Below are 21,167 nucleotides of genomic sequence, written 5' to 3'. Positions count from 1 at the left end.
CGTTAAAGATCCCCAAGGGGTCGAAATTACTCCGCAGCCCTTCACTACAGCCGCCCTTTTATCTTGATCTGCTTTAACTCTCACCTTCCTCCTTCTCCATACGCAGCGGGTCAGGTGCCCACAGAAACAAGTGTGACAGATACTGCATGTTTCCGTTCCTGTGAACCAATTTTTATTATTATTAATATTTATTATTATTATTATTATTGTTATTATTATTAAAATATCTGCACGTTGAGGCTCTCGGTAGCTTAACAGAGATTAGAAGTCTAAAGAGAACAACGTCAAATGTTCAGTACTAGAATACTGCTTTTAGGATATGTTTTATATCAATTGTAATTAATAAATTATGCGTATATTAAAACCTTTGCATTGAACTGCAATAACCATGTCATTATACGTCTACTCTAGGATACGAAATTTGTATTTAGTGCGGCGTAACTGAATGCACCTCTAAACAATCTGTTTGGTTTTTCACATTGGTTCGGTTTGTTTACCGGGGTTTAATATCCAAAAGTGACTCAGGCTATGCGAAACGCCGTAAAGTGGGGGGAGGTGGGGGGGGGGGGGGATTTCGACCACGACGGGGTTCCTAAGCGTGCACTAATATTGCACAACACACATGATGCCTTGCATTTCGTGTCCATCGAAAAGAGACCGTTGCGGCCGTGATTTGATCCCGCATCCTTGGGATCAGCAGTCGAATATCCTAACCAGTGCCCAGTGCTGCGGATGTTTTGCACACTAATTAGACAGACACACCAGTCAGTAATTCAAGTGTTGAGGTGCTGGCTATTTAGTTGTTCATGATGAAATTTTAAACAGCGCGAAGGACGAGGACGAAGATAGAGAACACATATACAGAGCGCTGGCTGAAAACTGATCTTATTTTCGAAAATTCACAAGTATATATGCATGACTCGATGCGTGACAGAATCAATGTGCGATTCGCATTACATAAATGCAGCTAATTATCTTTTCTTCGCATGCCGAGAATGCCAGCTAGCGGTTTCTTTCATGAATTCGTATCGAATTTTCAAAAACGATCCAACAACCTATTCTCCTGAGAAAAACAATGAGGGCAGGTATGCCATAGGTAAGCGCGAAATATAGTGCAGTCAGTAGCTGAGCGTGTGCCGTTTTAACATTGATTTCGTGTTCTGAGCAAAACCGAAACAATCCGCTAACCACTGTCGCCAGCATCTTGCCAGCTTCTATTCTTGACGTCGTGCATGGCAAGTCAGACACTCAGAATGATCGACCTAGATACAGCCTGCAAATGTCAATCATCTATAGGAAGCCCAGGCTGTGAAGGCACGTGTAGGCTGCAATATGACGCCGATTAATCCCGACAGCTGCCAACAGGGCAGACAAAATGGAGCAAGCGTGCGCATAACACATCAAAGTGGCTTTTGAAGGCTTTGATGGTCTCGAAATAACTGACTCCTTCCTCGCGAAGAAATAAACCGATATTGTTCGCTTGATTTCAAAACAATTCCGATGTGGATTATTCCTTCGCTATGAATGTGGAGGAGGTGCTTTGGCCAGTGCTTCATCCTGAACTGCTCTCTGCCGTAAAGTTTGCATAGACAAAAACAGTAATTTTGCATTCCAAAATTCAGTAGCCTTGTGGGTAGACACCGTTCTAGTTCTATTAGACTTTTTAATAGCACATTTATCCAATTAGATGGTCAGTTGTATTTTCAAGAGAAAATCATTTATATATGATCATGTATGTCCTCGGTTGTGTGCAACATGCCGGGGATCGCTCTTCATGTAGTCATTTTAACCATTTAGTCCGTTACTTCGAGGTTTTTGGTTATATGGACAACTTTTTATTTCATTTTTCTTTAAAGCAAGCTTTTTTCAATGTTTAATGAGTGAACAGTAAAGTGTGCTCTCGATTATTTTAAACTTCTGGCAAATAGCTTACATATACTAATTTCCAGCGGAAGACATTCTTTAGTTGTTATATTTGAATTTAAAGTTCCGGGAAAGTCACGCTAGCAGGGCGCGTTCCTCTCGTGCACAAAACGATCCTGCCAAAGGACAATACCTCCAATTGAAAAACAGTACAGAGAGCCATTGAAACTATGCTTAGATTCAGCGCTACGGAGACCGTGGGTCCATCGAATGAGAGCAAGTTGCTCATAATTGTGGAGGCTATGTTCGACCCGCTTCCCTAGCTCGGTCCGGATAATTGTTTCGGAAATGCTTCTCAAGAGTAACGAAGCCCGGTAAGCGCAGGAGCGTTCAGGGGGCAGATATGGTCAGGAGAGGCTGGAAGTGCTCCCAAACCTGCAGAAGATCTCCCACAACCTGAAAAAAGTGTCTAATCAGTTTGACGTACCGAGGGTTCTTTCTGTCCCCAGAAAACTTGCTCAGCTGAGCCGTCGCACTACTTGCAAAGGTTATAAAAAAAAAATGGGGCTGTCAGAAGAGCGATGAAAAACGCTTTGTGCATTCAGCTATAAATGTCGTCTACGTTGAAAAGTGTACATCCGGCCAATTTCTTAGCAGTACCGCGCGACCGTTGACTCCTCGGAGCAGCGGCGCCGTGGCAGAGAAAAGCGGAAATTGGTAGAGGGAAAGAACATGGGGCCGAATCATGCTTCATGAGCGGGCTTTAACGCGAGCGAGTGTCGTGTTCTCCTCGTCTGTTCTGCTTCGTCGGAAGCAAGCACCCACATCAAGTTTTATGTCCGATTTTTGAGAGCACTTCTTTTATCTGCTGTGTGCTTGTGGCTTTGATTCGTGCGAACTTATAACATTCCCAGTATATTATATTTGCCACTGGTTGTATTTTCAGGGACTGTCATCTGGAGGTTTCCTTTTAAATTCACTCATGCCGATATTTAGGTAATCTCCTCGACAAGTACTTGTTCCAAAATTAATGATTGAAAATAGTTATTCGACGTGCTAAGCTCTTTAAATTTGCCCTCATTGCAGATGTTATCCACGCTATAGTGCCATCGACGCAAAGAAGATGGAGGAACACTGTCGGCAATACCTTTAGAGTAGAGCAACAAAGTTTATCCTAACCTATCCTATCCAGCGTATAAAAACTAGTGGCAGGTTATTGGCGTGCAGATGCATGCCAACCGATAGCGGGTGGGGGTCGCTTCGCACTAATAAATATAGCCCCACAGAGGAGGCTCACTATAGCGGCAAGAATTGTGGGCATACTCATGCCTTCGCTTGCCTTGTCTTCTTCTGCGTCGTCCTGTGCAGCAGCCCTGGGCAGTCGATGCTCGCGCGGTACTGTTAAAGAAGTTACCTGGTGTACACCCTCCCACTTTTTTAACCTGAACACACGAGCGTCGACCGCCGAGTCGATAAGCGGCGATATGAGCGAGAATACGCCCGTGCGCACAATGAACACTCCGGTGCAGCTGTCTTCGGCAAGGCTGTTACGGGAAGCGGATCCAACCCCACCTGCGTATTTGTGGGTTATCGCATTTCCTTCTGTTCTCTATTAGAAAAGGCCACGTGGCAGCGCCTGCTTTTCTGTATGAGAGGTAGATGCGAATTGGTAAGCGAAGTAATCCCATCAGATTTCGTTGCCACAGGATGACTTCCCGCCGGAGACTGCAACGTGGCCCATAGCAAAGAGAAAAATGCTGATACGCATCTAGTATAATCACCGGGCGTATATCGCATTACATCCAGCGCTAGCGCTACCACCTGCCCGCTTATTTATAACTTGATGGAAGCGTTCAGAAAATAGAAAGGATGAAAACGATAATGGGGGGGAGGGGGGGGTTGCTCGAAAGAAGCAGGGGTGAGGTCCCGTTCACAGAATAGCCTAGCAGAGGACAGCTGCATCGGAGTGCTCATTGTGCGCACGCGCCTATTCTCGCTCATTCCGACGCTGTGTTCCGCCGTCGACGCGCGTGCGTTCAGGTTAAAGATGTACGACAGGACAGTGCATGAGCGGCCAACTCAGGAAACATGTAAAATGTCTGGAAATAAGAAGTGCACGAATCATCTTGACAGCCTTTCCGCAGAGCATGGTCTTGGCAGAAGTTACAGAAAAATAAACTGCTCGTCAAACCTTGCAAGCATTCTTTATCAGGAAAGGGGGACGAAATGGTGCTAGTTAAACATCTATCGTATGGTGTAATGCTGAGATAAATTTTCTTTTGCGAATGCTCATTTTGTGCATGTGTACTAAGTTCCTTTTTAGTTGTGCCTGCGCGGGCTTGTTACATGTTTATATGCCTCGTTTCTCCCTTCAGTAAACCTGTTGTCAGTACAGCGCCTGTGTTCTTGTCTTACTGTTCTCCTGTCGATTAGCGCTAAATAATGTGCTGTTGCACACAAAATGTTCCAGCATTTCAGCTTTTTTTTTAAAATTCAGGTTATTGCTTGGAGAAATATGCGAAGAAATGCTTAGCGCTTTCAACATGATTATTCGCTGCCCGAAAGTGCAACTGTTTAAAGTAACATGAAAGTGTATATCTCGAAATAGAGAGTGCAGATATGCAATATTGCAGCATAAGAATACTTTTCATACACTAAGTAATTTTGATGTGCTCATTTCCCAGTGATTTCCTGGACAATCTAACCGACCTCTACATGCTTCCTACCTACCACGCTGCGTCTTATTTCGGCGGCTGCATCACTTTCTATGCAGTGGAACACTACAAGAAGAACAAAATATCAAAGGTAAGGCACAGAGTTTACATAGAGTGCTATTAATGCATGCAGCATCCAAGTCAGTTTGTTTACCAGCCCACTTTGGCGCTGCGATGTTCAGCCCTTTTTGTCTGGTGCTCTCATTCTAAGTTCGGTCAAGCAAATATGAAAAGTATGCTTCGCACCAATAAGCTATTGAGACATGCGTTAGGAGTCGATGAACTAGAATTTTAAGGCGCTACAGCAAGTACCGCTCTTATTGGAATCTGCTCTTCTGTGTACCATATATGAGACACATGTGGTGCAGCAGTGCTGGGCACGATTGCTTACATGTGTACTACTGCAACATCAACACCGACCGCCTCTACTTCAGCGGAACGTCACCTGAATTGCGGGCCTTTGCCGCCCTCTCAATGCCGTCGCAGCCTCGACCATCGGGTGCACTGATAACAGGGAAATGACTACTGATAACAGGTCCCTAGGACCCATAATGCCAGCATCAAAAAACACCATATTTTCAAGGTCATTTATACGAAGGTGCGGAAATTGACACGGCAACTTCAAGAGAGTTGCCCGCCACAATGGCTGGAGCGACGATTGTAGTCATCGTAACGTATATTTCACGCTCAAAGGTTTTGCTAGGGTTTGTTTCCAAAATGCAAGCGCACTTTTCCAGCTGGGCGAGCGATGTCATTTCCAAAACATTACCAAGTCGGCCATAAGCTCGTGAGTATTGTTGGTGGTTCTAGTGAAAAAGAAAAACAAGACAGTTCTGTATGAATACCGGACACTGAGTAAGGAGGCGTTTTCTGGCTGTCTATAGGATAGATGACGCACTCGATGACCCACATTGCTCCAGACTAATCTCCTCACCAGGTGGGCCAAGAGGATGCTGGCAGATATAGGTGCTTACATCTAAAATTAGCATACTTCCGGACACGTTCGAACGCATAAGGAACACTATTCATTTTGTGGAAGCGGGAAATGGGCCTAGTGTATCAGGGTAACGCCTTCGTTTTTTCATGTAACTTTGATCAACACTTGGAGCGGCTTCGCACTGTGCTTCAAATAAGCTACCGATTTTTTTGACCTAATTACCTAGCCCAAGGAAAGTAATTTCGGCTTCGGGGAACTTCGATTCCTTGGTCGTTCTGTCAGCGTACAAGAACATATCAGAGCCCGACAATACCGCAGCCAGTTCCAAATTTCTGAGACCAACCAGTAAGAAGACCCTTTGACCTCTTTTGAGCGTCTGTGCATATTACCAGTGCTTTCTCCCCCCCCCCCCTCCCCCCCAACATTGCTCTACAATAATATCTCAACAATCAGCAACCTTCTCTCTAGATACACACTATTTTTGGGAGGTAAGCCAGGTCGAAGGTATTAATAAGCTTTGATGTCGCCTCCACTGTCCCCCAATTTTAGACCGTGCGATAAAAACGCGAAAAAAGGACGTCTGTACTGACGTCAGCAACTTGCGCCTCAGGACCATCCTTATTCAGTTGTAGGACGGTTCTGAAAAGTTACCACCAATGAGAACAGAGCAAATTGGCGTTCGAAAAGAAACTATATATTCCACGCCAGAGGTTATCATTACTCTAGGCAATCAGGCCCCTCCGATCAGAAGACAATCTAGTGCTGTCTGCGACTGTCACTCGATATGCTCGTAACTTGTAATCTCTTTCACATCTTCGTCGCCCTAGTGACCATTCGATAATCCTCACCACGTTTCTGAACTACCTACCAAAACATAAAAAAGTAACTAAAACATTCACGTTTTACGATAAAAGATTTTATCAGATCGTTAATCGTGAACTTGACAATTTATGTACTTCGTTTCTTATTGACTTTGAGAAAATATCTATCGAGACTACCTGGCCTCTTTTTAAGAATAAAATGAACATTCTTATACAACAGTACATTCCTACAACTACTGTAAGCGAGCATGTTACTACCGCTTGGTTCAATAATGCAATAAAATGCCTCAATAACAAGAAGAAAATTCTTTCTCGAACAACCAAACGAAATAACAACCGTAATTCCTGTCAGAAGTCTTACGAAGCCGAAAAACTATTTAGCGCCTATTTTTTTAAAGCTAATCAATCATTTTTGAACACCACACTCCACGAAATGCTACGCAGAAACACTCGTCAGTTCTGGAGATGCATCAGTCCTAACCTTAGCAGCTCAATAACACTTTGTGATGATGACATGGATGCACTTGCAGAACCTGATGTCACTGAAGTATTAAACCGCACATTTTGGTTCTGCATGCACACGGGAACCAGATGGTGACCTACTTGATTTTCCGTCCTCTGTTTTCCCTGCTATGCGTGATATATCGTTCGAACCCCACGGTATTATTAGAAGATTTGATTCTTTGGAACTAACCTCATCAGGAGGTGTTGACGACATTTACGCGAAGGTACTAATATATACAAAACATATCATAAGTGTCCTGTTGCCTCATATCTTTCAGCAATCGCTTCATCAGGCATTGCATGTGGGCAAAGTCATTTTACTACCAAAAAGGCCCTTCATCTTCCCGTCATAATTACCGTCAGATATCCATTACTAGCGTTCCGTCTAAACTAATAGAGCATGTAATTCTTTGGCACCATGAAATGTCTTGTATCTGTTAATTTATTTCAAGCTAACCAACACGGTTTTATAAAGGGGGTTCCTTGCGACACTCAGTTAGCTCTATCAATAATTGACTTGAGCTCCAAACTTCATCTCAACATTCTAGTGGACGCCTTCTTCGTAGATTTCTAAAAGGCCGTTGACAAAGTTCCCCACATATGGCTTTTTTAAGCTTTCATGTCTTAATCTCAATTCCTTGGTTCTTGACTGGCTTCGTAACTTTCTAACGAACCGGCAACAGTTGGTTCTCACTAAAAAAGGCTCATCTTCCTGCTCCTCTGTTCTATCTGGGGTAGCCTAGGGTACAGTACTGGGGTGGTTTTCATTATTTATATGAGCGACCTGCCAACTGACATATGCTCTAACATACGCTTATTTGCTGACGATTGTGTTGTTTACTGTCCTATGATTAGTTTCAGTGATCGCCAGCTTCTTCAATCCGACATCGATCGCATTTTAACTTGGTGCAGTAAATGGCTAATGTCTCTTTACGTGAAAACATAAGCTCTTTACTTTCCTTTCACAGGCGTCTGTCTGAACCATCTTTGAAGTACTTATTTGCTAACTCAAAAAAATGCGGATGTAGCCACCTTGGCATTAATTCAACACATGATTTTAACAGGACATATCACGTAACACAAGTTTCTAAAACATGAAGGGGTGGTGCAGTGGTTACGGTGCTCGACTATTGTTCCCAAGGATGCGGGACTGAATCCCGGCCTCGGCGGCTGCGTTTCGATGGAGGCAAAAACAAGGCGCCCGTGTGCTGTGCGATGTCAGTGCACGTTAAAGAAACCCAGGGGGTCGAAATTTCTGGAGTACTCTACTACCTATGGCATCTCTCATAGCCTGAGTCGCTTTGGGACGTTACACCCCAGAAACGAAAGCAAACAATTTTCTAAGAAACCAAATCGAGTTCTAGAGTATTTTCGCAGAACACTACGTCTAACAACGCCATCGTTAAAATCACTAGCCTATGTAACATTTGAACGGCCCAAACTAGAGTATGCATGCGCTACTGTGGACAATGTTTAAAATATTCTTTCTACCACACTAGAAGTGAAACAAAATCGCGCCGCTAGAATCATCTTCTCAGTCCATTCTTATCATGAAAATGTGACCCAGTTAAAAAAATGCTTATCTCAAGAATTTAGCTAAGCGGCGTAGCATCGCAAGGCTATCTCTATTTCATAAATTCTATTATCACGTTCCGCGCGAGTCTGTTATCCTCCAGCCGACAAAGCACGGAAAGACTACGCATTCTCCGCAAGCCCTTACTTATGCACATCTGTATTCATGCTTTGTGCGCACAGCGAAAGACTTGAATGACTTGCCTGCAGATGTCGTGCTCAATACTGACCCATCAATACTAAAATCATCGAAGCCATTTTATGCCCTGTACCCCACTCCCTCATGTAATAGCCCTTCAATGGGCCTTTAGGGTTGCAATAAATAAATGAATAAATAAATAGGATCAACATCCCTTGGGGCCGGTTGGCGGAATGGAGCTTCCGTTTGCAAGAGCAGGGCGTAACACGGCTACAAGTCGGGCCGGTAGAAATCAAGATAAAGACTGCCGTGAGCGCCTGCAGAACCGGTCAGCAAGAAACCATCGAATATATTCACCATTTTTTGCGCGGTAACATTGCCTGTATGGTGCAACTTCAAACGGCAACCTATGAGTTGCGCCGCTATATGTAACGCTGTGATACTGCCTAGAAGACTAATTCCCGAGTTCGCGGAGGTTTTCTATGTAGGGTGCAGTCCTTCAGTCTGTGACATGGCATTTACTGCAAGCGCTACTTTGAAAGCAACAACCCGACGTCTTTGAGGTATCATTCGTGTTACTCCCACAGGTCTCAAGCTCTTGTCACAGCGGACTGTCTGCCGGCAAGTTGGGTTTCCGTCGTAAATTCTCATGGCTTCAGCGAAAGCAATGCTGACCCGCACTATTCTTGTCATGAAGTAGTAGTGAAGTTAAATGCTGCTGCAAGCGGCAGCGTCGGAACGGCCCTATTTCGAAACCAGCGGGCTCTAAGAAAAATGCGTCGCAAAAAAGAGCGGTCTAACAAATAGACATGAATCAACTTGGCCTTGTCCTATCTTTGTCCACTGGGAAACGCTGAATTGTCGCGATGTACAAGCTAACATGGATAAAATGATATTTTATTGCTTAAAATGATACCGTTATTGCAGCAGCAGAAGGTTTGTGCCAAATATTGTGTTGCGCCAAGGCGCTGCTGCGGTCATTAGTACTGATCGTTGAGTTGCTTACAGCTCACATTATTGACGCTGTGTAGCACATGATGCAGACCAGCCATAGACATGCGACAATGTAGCATCGGTAGACAATGGCCTAGTAGAACGCTTAAACGCCACCCAACCAAAGTATATTTCATTTAATAGAAAGGAGATAGACATCTTTATTTGGGCGTGAGTAGTGACGGTATTGCTGCGATCTATTCAGATCTTTTTTGGTTATTTTGTGACAGCCACCGGTTTGCGGTCTTATCACAGTGATTCTAGCTGGAGGATAGATTCTGTCTGTTGCTTTTGTTCATGCTCTTTGTCGCGAGACGCAGCATTACAAGGTTTTTTGTTGCGCAAGATGCTTCGAGATGTGTTTCGAAGATTCCATCCACTCGCGTATATTTCTAAAATGTTCTATATTGTGCTAGTCACCGTTTGCGGTTTTATCTCGATCTTTCCTTACAGCCTTTAAATCTAGCGGTGGCGCGTGTAATTGAAATTCCTTGTTCGACGACAGCCGAGCACGATTGTTGCTATCGCCGCCGCCAGGCCGCTCAGTTCTTTTGCGGGCGCAAGTCAGTCCCATGAAGATATTCTTCAGTGCACACCCAGACTCCTCATTTGTGTCATCGGCGTTGTCGCCCCCAAGTGACAATATGTATCGAGCGACGATGCGGTTAACGAATGTACATGCACAGATCCGTACGTAACTCTACGTGTCATGTGGGTGGACGCACGCATCAAATTCCAGCGTACGCTGGTTGCTGCGCACGCTGCGGGACAGGTTGACAACTTGGCGGTGCCCTGGTCGTCCGCATGAAACGAATACAACTCGGTGCTGCTTTCTCCGACGCTCTAGCTCGCCTTAAATGGTTGTTCTCACTTTTATTACACACATTCTCTCCCTCGCCAATGCGCCAAGGCCTAAGCTAGAAATATTACTTGTTTTATAAATGTCATCGCGAATTTCAAGCTGCAAGGAATATCGCCAAGATTTATGTGTGGTCGTCACAGCATCAAAATGCAGTCTCAGGATTCTTGTCAGCGCTCTCATTTTTGGCATTGTGTAGTTTTTCTCGTTGCAACAAAAAGGCTAATAGTGCGGCTGTTGTTTTTATCAGTAATTAAAGATTATAAGTTTTACAAACCAGCGTGCATGTGATTCTACTCAGTGTCAATACATGGCGCCACTGTGGTCCCTGCTTGTGGCGGACGCTGCGGCACGGGTGACTAAAAGCGTCGTGTTCACGCTATTTCCAGCGCACTCAACGCAGCGGCCAACACATACGCACTCTTACTTCGTACGCCCAACAAAATTGAATAATGTACTCAGGAGCATACACCTGTAATTGAAATCAACATGCGATTTCCGCTTACAGTACTGGCCTCGAGGACATGATGTGGCTCTCTTCCTTCTCATTTGCCTTCTGCTGACTGGTGTATACTTCTTTGGACGCTATGCTGCTGGTTGATCCTGTTACGTAGAAATGAAAAAAGACCTCGATGTCGCCACGTTTATCTGGAACGTGGAAAACCGCACGGCGGCTAAATACATTTCACGTCTTGATTGTTCCGCCTTCTTTGTCATTTTCGCTTGCTGGTGCTTACCCTCTTCGTTCAGTTGCTTGTCATTATTTTGCTTGTTGCTAGCCATTATATTTTTCTGGGTAGGGTTGACAAACTAGTGGAGAAAGAGCTGGCCAGAAATGGCACTCGCAGTTTGAGCTACGTAGATGATTTTTTGGTACTAGGCAGGTCTCCGTGAGCAGAGTTTATTTCCCTTTATGCTTTTGACCACAATGAGTTGGGAGTGGCGTCCACACACAAAGTTCCTCAACAAGGATACTTGCAGTTTCTGGACTTGAAAATAACCTCTGATCTCAAGTATGTACGTTGGGAGTACTCCCTAGGAGCGAGAATCCTTTTCTCAATTATAGTTTTTTTTTATTCTAAAATTGTAAAACCTTTTATTGTCAAGAGCCGCATAGGTATGGCCGTGAATAAATCTTACCCCGTGAGATGGGAAACAGTCTCCTCGCACAGGTGAGCAGGTGCAAAGATGCAGTTATCCGGAGGGTGTCATCGCGTCCTGTGCTGAAAGGATGTCTAAAAGGTGAAGGCATCCGGGCCCTCCGAAGAACTCTGTTCTGGTGCAAAAGAAAGAAGGTTGGCGGTTATGCCGTACATTCACGCCTTGTCGCACCGGCTTAATAGAGTAGGGGCCCGTTACAGAACAAGGTTTCGTTTTTCCGCTCCCAAGAAACTGGAAAACTAAGGACTGCAATACGGAAGAAACGCGAGGGGAAGGTTAGTAAGAATATTTGCAATATTAAGCATAAAGGCAAGTATATTGCATGTAGGAAGGCCGTGGTTTATCTCTTCCATTTGTCTTGTGGACGTGTGTACATCGACGAGACCATTCGGTGCATCAAGGTTCGCGTCTCAGAACTCTGCAAATCCATAATCAGCAAGGAAAGTAGAAATACAGCACAACACTGCTTTGCGTGCGATTGATAGGTTTCTTTCTGTTTGGAGTTGAATAAATTTCTCTTTGTGTTCTCCGTTTTTTTTTTGTTTACACAGCAATGTTTGCGCACGATGACCAGCGTACAAAAGAGATTGCTGACTCATTCCAGGTATTCAGAAATGGAGACGGCCGTGTGAGGAAAGCCTCGAATAACTTTATCGAGCATGGAAATGAGGATGCTTCACTGTGGGCAGCGGGTTTGGGATAATAGCACACGTTCCTTGGAACAGTGTTTCCAGTATGTTCCATCTTCTATTTTTATATCGCAAATGAGTGGTTGCAGTGTATCTGTGTTTGATAAGGCACCTTTGCGCACGTGTATATAAGTGTTTAAAATAACAGCTTGCGTTCGAATAATATTCAGTTTTAAGTTCAGAACCTCCTGTTTGTGTTTCGTCTCGTCTCCTGTGTCGCAGACGCTGCTTTTTAAACGACACATTATCAAAGTAAGACCTTAGTTTTAAAGTGTGAGTGCTAATGCGCTCTGCTGTAGAAAATGCGGTGATGTATTTCACAGCTTAGGATAACAATACCGAGAATGATTCTGGAGGTGGTAAATTGAAGGCTTCATGACCGGTTATTGATTTCGTGGCAGCGTTGTGAGTCATGAGTGCGCACGGCACCAGAATGGCAGGAACAACCGACTAGGCCATTTCTTCTGAGATAAGAAGAGAAACCGGTATTCTCGGATTTCGAGTCAGATGCGCTACTCGTAGGTCACGCCGGGAAATTGCTAAGGTTTGATTAGGTAAGAGTTTAGCATCTATGTCGGCATGAGCTTCACATGACTTATTTGCTTATTAAGCTTAAGATAGTAGAAGAACTCTTAAGATTAGCGATTAAGCCAATAGCAAAGTGAACGCAGACGAATGATGATCTAGAAGAGTTACCGGCACATTGGAACCATTAAAGGTCCTCCGTGGTATTGTTAATAAGAATGTTAGATGTTCACTGAAGTTTTGTTGAAAACATGCACGATTGCATGATCTACTGTGGATCACCCCTTTCAGCCTACGCCTTTCAGAGCAATGGAGAATAAATCAAAAGAAGGAAAAAATCTGCACGGAATCACGATCGGGGTTAAATTGGCGCCTCTGCTAAGAAAGGAGGGCCACGAGACTTAAGGGTCACTGGCCATGCAGGTCATCGCATCATGCTTAATCTTAACGGCTTATCCATATTTCCATCACCGTAGGATAATATTTTGACAACAACTGATCACAATTAAGCTTGGAACATTGAGCATGCTTCGAGTTACTGTGTTTGGAAAGAGCCGTAACCTTAAATACAGGTTCTGACGCAGTACTGAGTATTTTTTATGTTCAGTAACGAGATGCGGCTCTTTACTCGATGCATTTTATTGAGCAGATGAGTAACGTACTGCTCCTACAGTAACAAACCTTTGCACTCGCAGGGCGTCGAGGCAGCGCTGTGGGCCACAGCCATAGGTCTGAGTTCGGCGTGTGTCATCTACAGGTACGAGTGGACGCGAGGTACCGAGCACGGAAATCTGGCAAAGGTGTTGCTGGCCCTGGGCGACCGCGTTTTGTGGGCCACAGCGCTGGCCGCGTTTACCTTCCTGTGCGTCACCGGAAGAGGAGGTGAGAAGCACACGTACACGCAGTGAACATGCAACACAACCGTCCTGAAGTAACAAAAAAAATAGTCCCGCCGGGCTGGCGCAGTGGTTACAGCGCTCGACCACTGTTCCAAAGGACGCGGGATCGAATTCCGGCCTCGGCGACAGCTTTTCGATGGAGGCGAAAAGCAAGGCGCCCGTGTGCTGTGCGATCTCAGTGCACGTGCAGGTGGTAGAAATTTCCGGAGTCCTTCACTACAGCGTCTCTCATAGCCTGAGTTGATTTGGGACGTTAAACCCCACCAAACCAACTAACCAACCCCCCCCCCCCCCAAAAAAAAAAAAAGAAATAAAGGACATATAATTGTCTTTGGTTGTCTCAGAAGAAACAAAAAAAAAAATAAAGGACATATAATTGTCATTGTGCTATTATAATTGTCACTAGCATAAGAACCTAGTCGTGCGCTACCCGCACGACTACGCGTAGCATGTGTAAGCGGGCATGTGTATGCTTATTAAGGGATGTCTAAGTTGATACACTTTTCAAATCCTCTCGGTGCGTACCTTTCGGTCTATCCCTGCTCTCTCTGTCCGCGGTTAAAGTCCGGTTTGGTTAGCATGTAGTTGGTTGAGTGAGTGGCCACCATCAGCATTTTAGAGCACAGCTCTTTGGCGCCCGTTCCTGGGTTTCGCGTCATCGTCGTCGTCGGCATTGTCCCTCGAAACCAGCACCAGTTTCACTTCCAGCTGCCTTCCTTGCTTCCCTTACGGTGCGATTCAGGTGTCCACAGAAACAAGTGCGACAGATACTGCGCCTTTCAATTCCTGTGAACCAATTATGAAAGGTACGCTTCAGAGCTCGAGTGGAAGATGTGACCACACATGGTGCACACTTTAGAGAGAGAGAAATAACACTTATTGCACCCGTCAGAAGGTTGGCGAGAATCCGATGCGCAGATCTGTCTCAGCCATGTCCTCCCGTTCAGCTGTCGACCGAAATGTCCTGGATCTGAGCAGCTGCCGCTGTGAGACGAATGACGTCACGTTGCCCTTTTTCCCCCGGTTTGTGAAGTAGTGCCTCCCAGGACACATCTGTTCTGTCAGGTTCTCCAAATCTAGGAGACTTCCGTATCATGTGGATCATGTCCACTATGCCATCGCAACGTTTGCACCTGGGGCTGAAAATTTCCGGGTGCCACTTGCTGTAAAGCTGGGGTTTCGAGAATACTCCAGTTTGTAGCTTACACCACACAGCTTCCTCGCTTTTGGTGAGTTGCTTACACACTTTTGGAAATATTGATATGTCTAATTTGCAATGATTTAGGATATCGTAGTATGAATTAAGGCCGCCATCGAACTGTAGGGACTCCTCATCGCGCAACGGTTACGGGGTTGCGTATAAGACGTCACTGGGATCTCGGAAGGTAGCTAATCCTCGGGCCAGTGCGTCCGCTTTCTCGTTTTCCCTCAACTCCTGGTGTGCCGGTGTCCAAATGAGCGCGACCTGATCTGCCGGTGGTGGACCACTGGCCAACACTCTTCCTGCTATGGAAGAAATGCGGCCCGCGTCAAAGTGTCTATTCGCTGATTTTGAGTCTGTAACTATAATTTTGACCTGTTGCTGGATTAGAGCTAGAGCAATGGCCACCTCTTCTGCCTTCCTTGTAGTCGAGTGTCGGATGCTCCAGAAAACTACCGAGCCCCAGTTCTTTCTAGTTGTTACTGAAACGCGTCCCAATCTTACGCGAAACTCGTCCCATATCGTCCGCGCATTGTGCGGCACCTGTATACTAAACGTCCTGTCTGCACTCAGAACGGCCTTGCAGCGCTGCTGCTCTACCCCCCCCCCCCCCCCCCCCCCGCCCCTCTGGCTGTCATGGTAGACGGGGTGCGTGCTTGTTGGGAGCGGAGGTATTTTTAATTTGCCCCTAACCTGTCTTGTAACCTTGTCTGTACGTCTGGAGCATGCTTGCGGCTCATTGCCCAGTTTCCCCAAAATGCTCCGACCAGTACGACTGCGCAACATTCTATGGTATTGTGAGGTCGTTGCAGCCTCAATGAGCTCTTCGATGGTATTGGAAACAAAGTCTCGTTTGTCAATATATTGGGTGATAAACCTAGTGCCGTTTTGATCCTGTTACGAATGAGAACGTCTAGTTTCTTCTTTTTCGCCTTGTGAAGCCGTAAATACGGCGCCACATAGACTATCCTGCTGATTATGAAATACTGGACTATCCTAAGGAGGTTAGCTTCTTTCATTCCCGCATGTTTGCGATCCATTCATTGACCTGTAAGATTTGCGCAGTCCAAAAGTACCGGTCTCGGACTTGGGATATGAGAGTATAGCCGCGGTCCCGTTGAAGGTGTGTATTAGCCTTTGAAATTGCTGCCTGGCCTCGTTGGCTCGTTGAGACGTGTCGGGATCAAAAACATGCCAAAGTAGGTGCCACGTACTTTCCTTTCCGAAGTGCCTGTCCCGTTTGTCCCAACTGTTGCCCCAGGTTTACATCGTTAAAACGATTGCGCATTTTTCAATTTTCTTGTTCAGCACTGCCAATTGCCTGCACAAGTTCATATTTCCTCCTTTTTGTGTGAGTCGTGTTTCTAGATTCTTTTTACGCCAGAGACTGACCTTGTGACGATCTACTCCATCAACTCCTCCATTGGGTGCGATCTACTCCATTGGGGTGCGACCTGATGCCGGTGAACACCTCCGGCAACGCACTCCCTCACCAGAACAGGATTTGGCCACCCTGGGGCAGTAATTGGCCGCAACCTCCTATGATAAGCTCCATAAAACCCCGGCCCTCAGTCACCAGCGGCTGCGGAACAACTGACCACGGCGGCGGTCAGACCTGTGACGCAGCAGGGGGTGCTAAGAAAGCCTGGCTCCGCTGGAAAGGCCGCCATTGGAAACTGACCCTGGCAACGTTTAATGCTAGAACCCTAGCTAGTGAAGCTAGTTTAGCAGTGCTGTTAGAGGAACTAGAGGGCATGAAATGGGATGTCATAGCGCTTAGTGAGGTTAGGAGGCCAAATGAGGCATATACCATCCTGAAGGATGGGCATGTACTGTGTTATCGAGGTTTACCAGAGAGGCGGCAACTAGGAGTAGGTTTTCTTGTCAATAAGTATATAGCGGGTAATATAGATGAATTCTATAGTATTAATGAGAGGGTTGCAGGCATCGTAATTAGGCTTAATAAGCGGTATAAACTGAAGGTTGTACAGGCCTATGCACCTACATGTAGTTATGATGACCAGGCAGTTGAAAGCTTCTATGAAGATGTAGAATCGGCAATGCGAAAAGTAAAGACGCAGTATACTGTACTAATGGGCGACTTCAATGCCAAGGTAGGGAAAAAACAGGCAGGAGACAAGGCAGTAGGTGACTATGGCATTTGTTCTAGGAATAGCAGGGGGGGAGTTACTAGTTGAGTTTGCAGAGCGCAATAACTTACGAATCATGAATACCTTCTTCAACAAACGGAAGAACCGGAAATGGACATGGAAAAGTCCTAGCGGCGAGACTAAAAATGAAATCGACTTCATAATGTGTTCAACCCCCGCCATTATGCAAGATGTCGAGGTAATCGGGAAAGTGCGATGCAGTGACCACAGGATGGTGAGGTCCCGAATTAGCCTAAATCTGAAGAGGGAACGCAACAGATTAGTAAGAAAGAAACCCATCAACGAATTAGCGGTTAGGGGGAGGGCAGAAGAGTTCAGGATCTCGCTACAGAATAGGTATTCAGCTCTAACTGAGGATGGCGACATTACCGTAGAGGCAAGGAACAATAATTTCACAGATATCATTACTGAGTGCGCAGTAGAAGTAGGCGGTAGGATAGTTAGAGAGGATACCGGTAAGCTGTCTAAGGAGACGAAAAATTTGATTAAGAAACGCCAGAGTATGAAAGCTTCCAATCCAGCAGACCAGATTGAATTGGCCGAGATATCAAAGCTAATCAATAAGCGCAAGGTGGCCGATATAAGGAAGTATAACATGGAGAAAATTGAGCATGCTGTAAAGAACGGGGGAAGCCTTAAAGCGGTAAAGAAGAAATTGGGCATAGGCAAAAACCAGATGTATGCGATAAGGGACAAGGCGGGCAACGTCATCACTAATATGGAAAAGATAGTCAAAGTAGCCGAGGAGTTCTATACAGATCTCTAGAGTAGCCAAAGTAGTCAGGACCGTAATGAGATTGGCGGTAGGGAAAAACAGTCAGACGTTCCACCAGTGGCGAAGGACGAGGTCAAGAAAGCACTAGAAACTATGAAAAGGGGGAAATCAGCTGGAGAGGATCAGATAACTACAGATTTGCTGAAGGACGGGGGGGATATCGTGCTAGAAAAACTGGCCACCCTGTATACGCAGTGCCTGGTGTCATCGACGGTCCCGGAACCATGGAAGAATGCAAACATTATCCTCATTCACAAGAAAGGGGACTCTAAAGACCTTAAAAATTACAGGCCAATCAGCTTACTGTCTATTACGTATAAGGTATTTACTAAGGTAATCGCTAATAGAATCAGGACAACCTTAGACTGCAATCAAGCAAAGGATCAAGCAGGGTTTCGGAAACGGTACTCTACTATCGATCATATCCATACCATCAATCAGGTGATAGAAAAATGCTCGGAATATAACCAGTCCTTATACATAGCATTCATTGATTACGAAAAAGCATTTGACTCAGTTGAAACCTCGGCGGTGATGCAGGCATTGCGAAATCAGGGGGTAGACGAGCCGTACGTGAAAGTGCTGCAAGATATATATAGTGGCTGCACAGCAACCATAGTTCTGCATAAAGCAAGTAACAATATTCCCATAAAGAAAGGTGTTAGGCAAGGAGACACAATCTCCCCAGTACTATTCACAGCTTGTTTAGAAGAAGTATTCAGAGACTTGGAATGGGAGCAGTTAGGGATAAGGGTAGATGGAGAATACCTCAGTAATCTGCGATTTGCCGATGACATTGCCTTGCTAAGCAATTCGGGGGATGAACTGCAAATAATGATTGATGACCTAGACAGGAAAAGTAGAAAGGTAGGCTTGAAAATCAATATGCAGAAGACTAAGGTAATGTTCAACAGCCTCGGGAAGGAACAGCAGTTTACATTAGGTAGCGAAATACTGGAAATAGTAGGCGAATATGTTTACTTAGGACGGGTAGTAACCGCAGATCCGGACCATGAAAAGGAAATAAGAAGAATAAGATTGGGATGGAGCGCATTTGGCAAGTACTCGCAGATTATGACTAGCAGCTTACCGGTATCGCTCAAGAGGAAAGTATACAATAGTTGCATCTTACCTGTACTCACCTATGGGGCTGAAACATGGAGGCTAACCAAGAGAGTTCTACTTAAGTTGAGGACAACCCAGAGGGCTATGGAACGAAAAATTGTTGGGATAACATTAAGAGATAGAAAGCGTGCAGAGTGGGTCAGAGAAATAACTCAAGTTACCGACATTCTAGTAGAAATTAAGAAGAAGAAATGGACATGGGCAGGACATGTAGTGCGAAGAGAGGATAACCGATGGTCGCTGAGGGTAACAAACTGGATTCCAAGGGAAGGAAAGCGTAGCAGGGGGCGGCAGAAAGTTAGGTGGGCGGATGAGATTATGAAGTTCGCAGGGCTCAAGTGGATGCAGCTAGCACAGAACCGGGTTAAGTGGAGAAATATGGGAGAGGCCTTCGCCCTGAAGTGGGTATAATCAGGCTGATGATGATGATGATGATGACTCCATCAACATCCTCGTCAACCTCTACCTCCTTAGTTGCTTCGTTGCTTGCACCCTTTTATTCCAATCGTGACTGTTATTTATGCCTTCCTCGTCACCTGTGCCGTCATTTAGCAAAAACTCCCAGTTTATCAATGTCGCTTTCTTGGTGCGGGCAACCGGTGGGCCGTTGTTTACCACAATTTTTATGTTATGGTCGGTGCCTAAAGTTTCACCCGTGTTGCACCATGTGGCGGAAACGCAGCCTCCGGTTAGAGTTAAGTCCCGGGATGTGTCTATCGAAACGCTGTTGCCCTGGCGGGTTGGTTTCAGGGGATCCGTTAGAAGCAATAAGCCATTCTGCTGAATGCTGTTCCATAGTTCGCGTCCTTTTACCTTCGCGTGTCTATACCCCCATGCCGTGTGATGCGGGTTAAAGCCCCCTAATATCAGCAGGGGTCCTGTTTTCGCGATCACTCGCACTTTGGCAAAGAGCTCATCGAAGCCGCATTGATGTTTTTGTCGAGGCGGGCTGTATACATTTAGAATGAATACACTTTTGAATTTTCTTTTTTTGTGGGATTATCTCGATCAATACATGATCAAAGATTCTGTGTCCGGTATCATGCTACAACACCGTTGTATTTTTTTTGACAAGGGTGACTACTCGCGTGTTATCATCTCGCCCTGCGTGCGATTTGTAACTCGCTAGCTTAGCGTGCTTACCGACTCCTTCAACACGATTACTTTGGGTTTGTCAATATAATCAGAAATGTTTGCAGTACCACGCATTTGCGACCGAAGCCCGTACAGTTCCTCTGCGAAATACTATTTCAACTGTAATAAAGAGCCATTTTTAACGTTATGAATTGTTTGATAAATCAACTGAATTCTCTCGTCTCTCCTTGCCAGTTCTGCGCGCATATCTGCTATAGCAGCGTTCACGTGATCTAACGCGGTCATAACTTGTTGTTGGAAAAAATTGTCGTCCTCTTCCTTTTTAGCGAATCGTATTTACACACTGCAAAGATAATAATTCAAGAATAATGCGAGCGCCTACGCCGAACTGCAGGGTAACATGTGCAATAACCGAGAATTCACACACAGAGAAAAGCATGGGCCCACGCGCTGCCTCCTGCAACCTGCAAATAACCTAACTAGTCTCTTCATTTTTCCGACCACAAAGCTTCCTGCACGACAGTCAAGAAATGGTAAGGGAGTGTTTCTTGAAGAAATATGTGTGAAGAATAAAATAGTTGCTTGTAATTGTACACACGTGTTTTGCTCGAAATCTTGGCCTCAATCTATCAAAAAAGGCGAAACAGCTGACAGCTGCGCTCAAATTTCGCATTAGGAAGTAACGTAATCATCGGAAATTTTTTTGTTCAGATATTGTCTGGCTCAAACTAATATGTCTTATTATGACAGCAGCCCAACAACTTCCGCTAACAATATAGGCTTCAAATGCGAGCTCTACACCAAATGTTTGCTAAAACTGACACCTAACATTTTTGTTTCTAGCACAAGGGCAGTCTTGTCTTTACCGATGTACAGTACAATAGCCAAACTGCGGAAATACAGTACACAAAAGAACATACCTTGGCCTAACAATCACGTATGATACGTAGTATTCTAGACAGGTATATATCATGAGCTATTAAGCTTCCCAAAGTGTCTTATAATAAGAGTTGCATAACTCTAGGTATGTTGTTTTACTATATTCTAAACAAATTCAAGTACAATCTTCGGGCGCAATAAAAACGACGAAAATAAAAGCAATAACATGGTAAGGAAAGCCTCAG

The 21,167-nt window shown here is 45.1% G+C and overlaps 1 protein-coding gene across 1 annotated transcript in view; it reads left to right on the top strand.

The window, feature by feature from the left end:
• The first annotated feature begins 4,567 nt into the window (after window positions 1–4,567).
• LOC146192293 (nose resistant to fluoxetine protein 6-like) overlaps window positions 4,568–21,167 on the top strand; it is a 28,613-nt gene continuing 12,013 nt past the window's right edge. The window contains exons 1-2 of the mRNA XM_084600035.1: window positions 4,568–4,668; window positions 13,473–13,659. Of these exons, the coding sequence (XP_084456161.1) occupies window positions 4,579–4,668; window positions 13,473–13,659 (277 nt within the window). The 5' untranslated portion in view covers window positions 4,568–4,578. The remainder of the gene's footprint in view (window positions 4,669–13,472; window positions 13,660–21,167) is intronic.

Source organism: Amblyomma maculatum, chromosome 4 (assembly GCF_055883805.1).
Source record: "Amblyomma maculatum isolate TAMU_Amacu chromosome 4, ASM5588380v1, whole genome shotgun sequence".
NCBI classification, from domain to species: Eukaryota; Metazoa; Arthropoda; class Arachnida; order Ixodida; family Ixodidae; genus Amblyomma; species Amblyomma maculatum.
The sequence above is the reverse complement of the archived record's forward strand: the minus strand, read 5'-3'. Positions and strand labels throughout refer to the sequence as shown.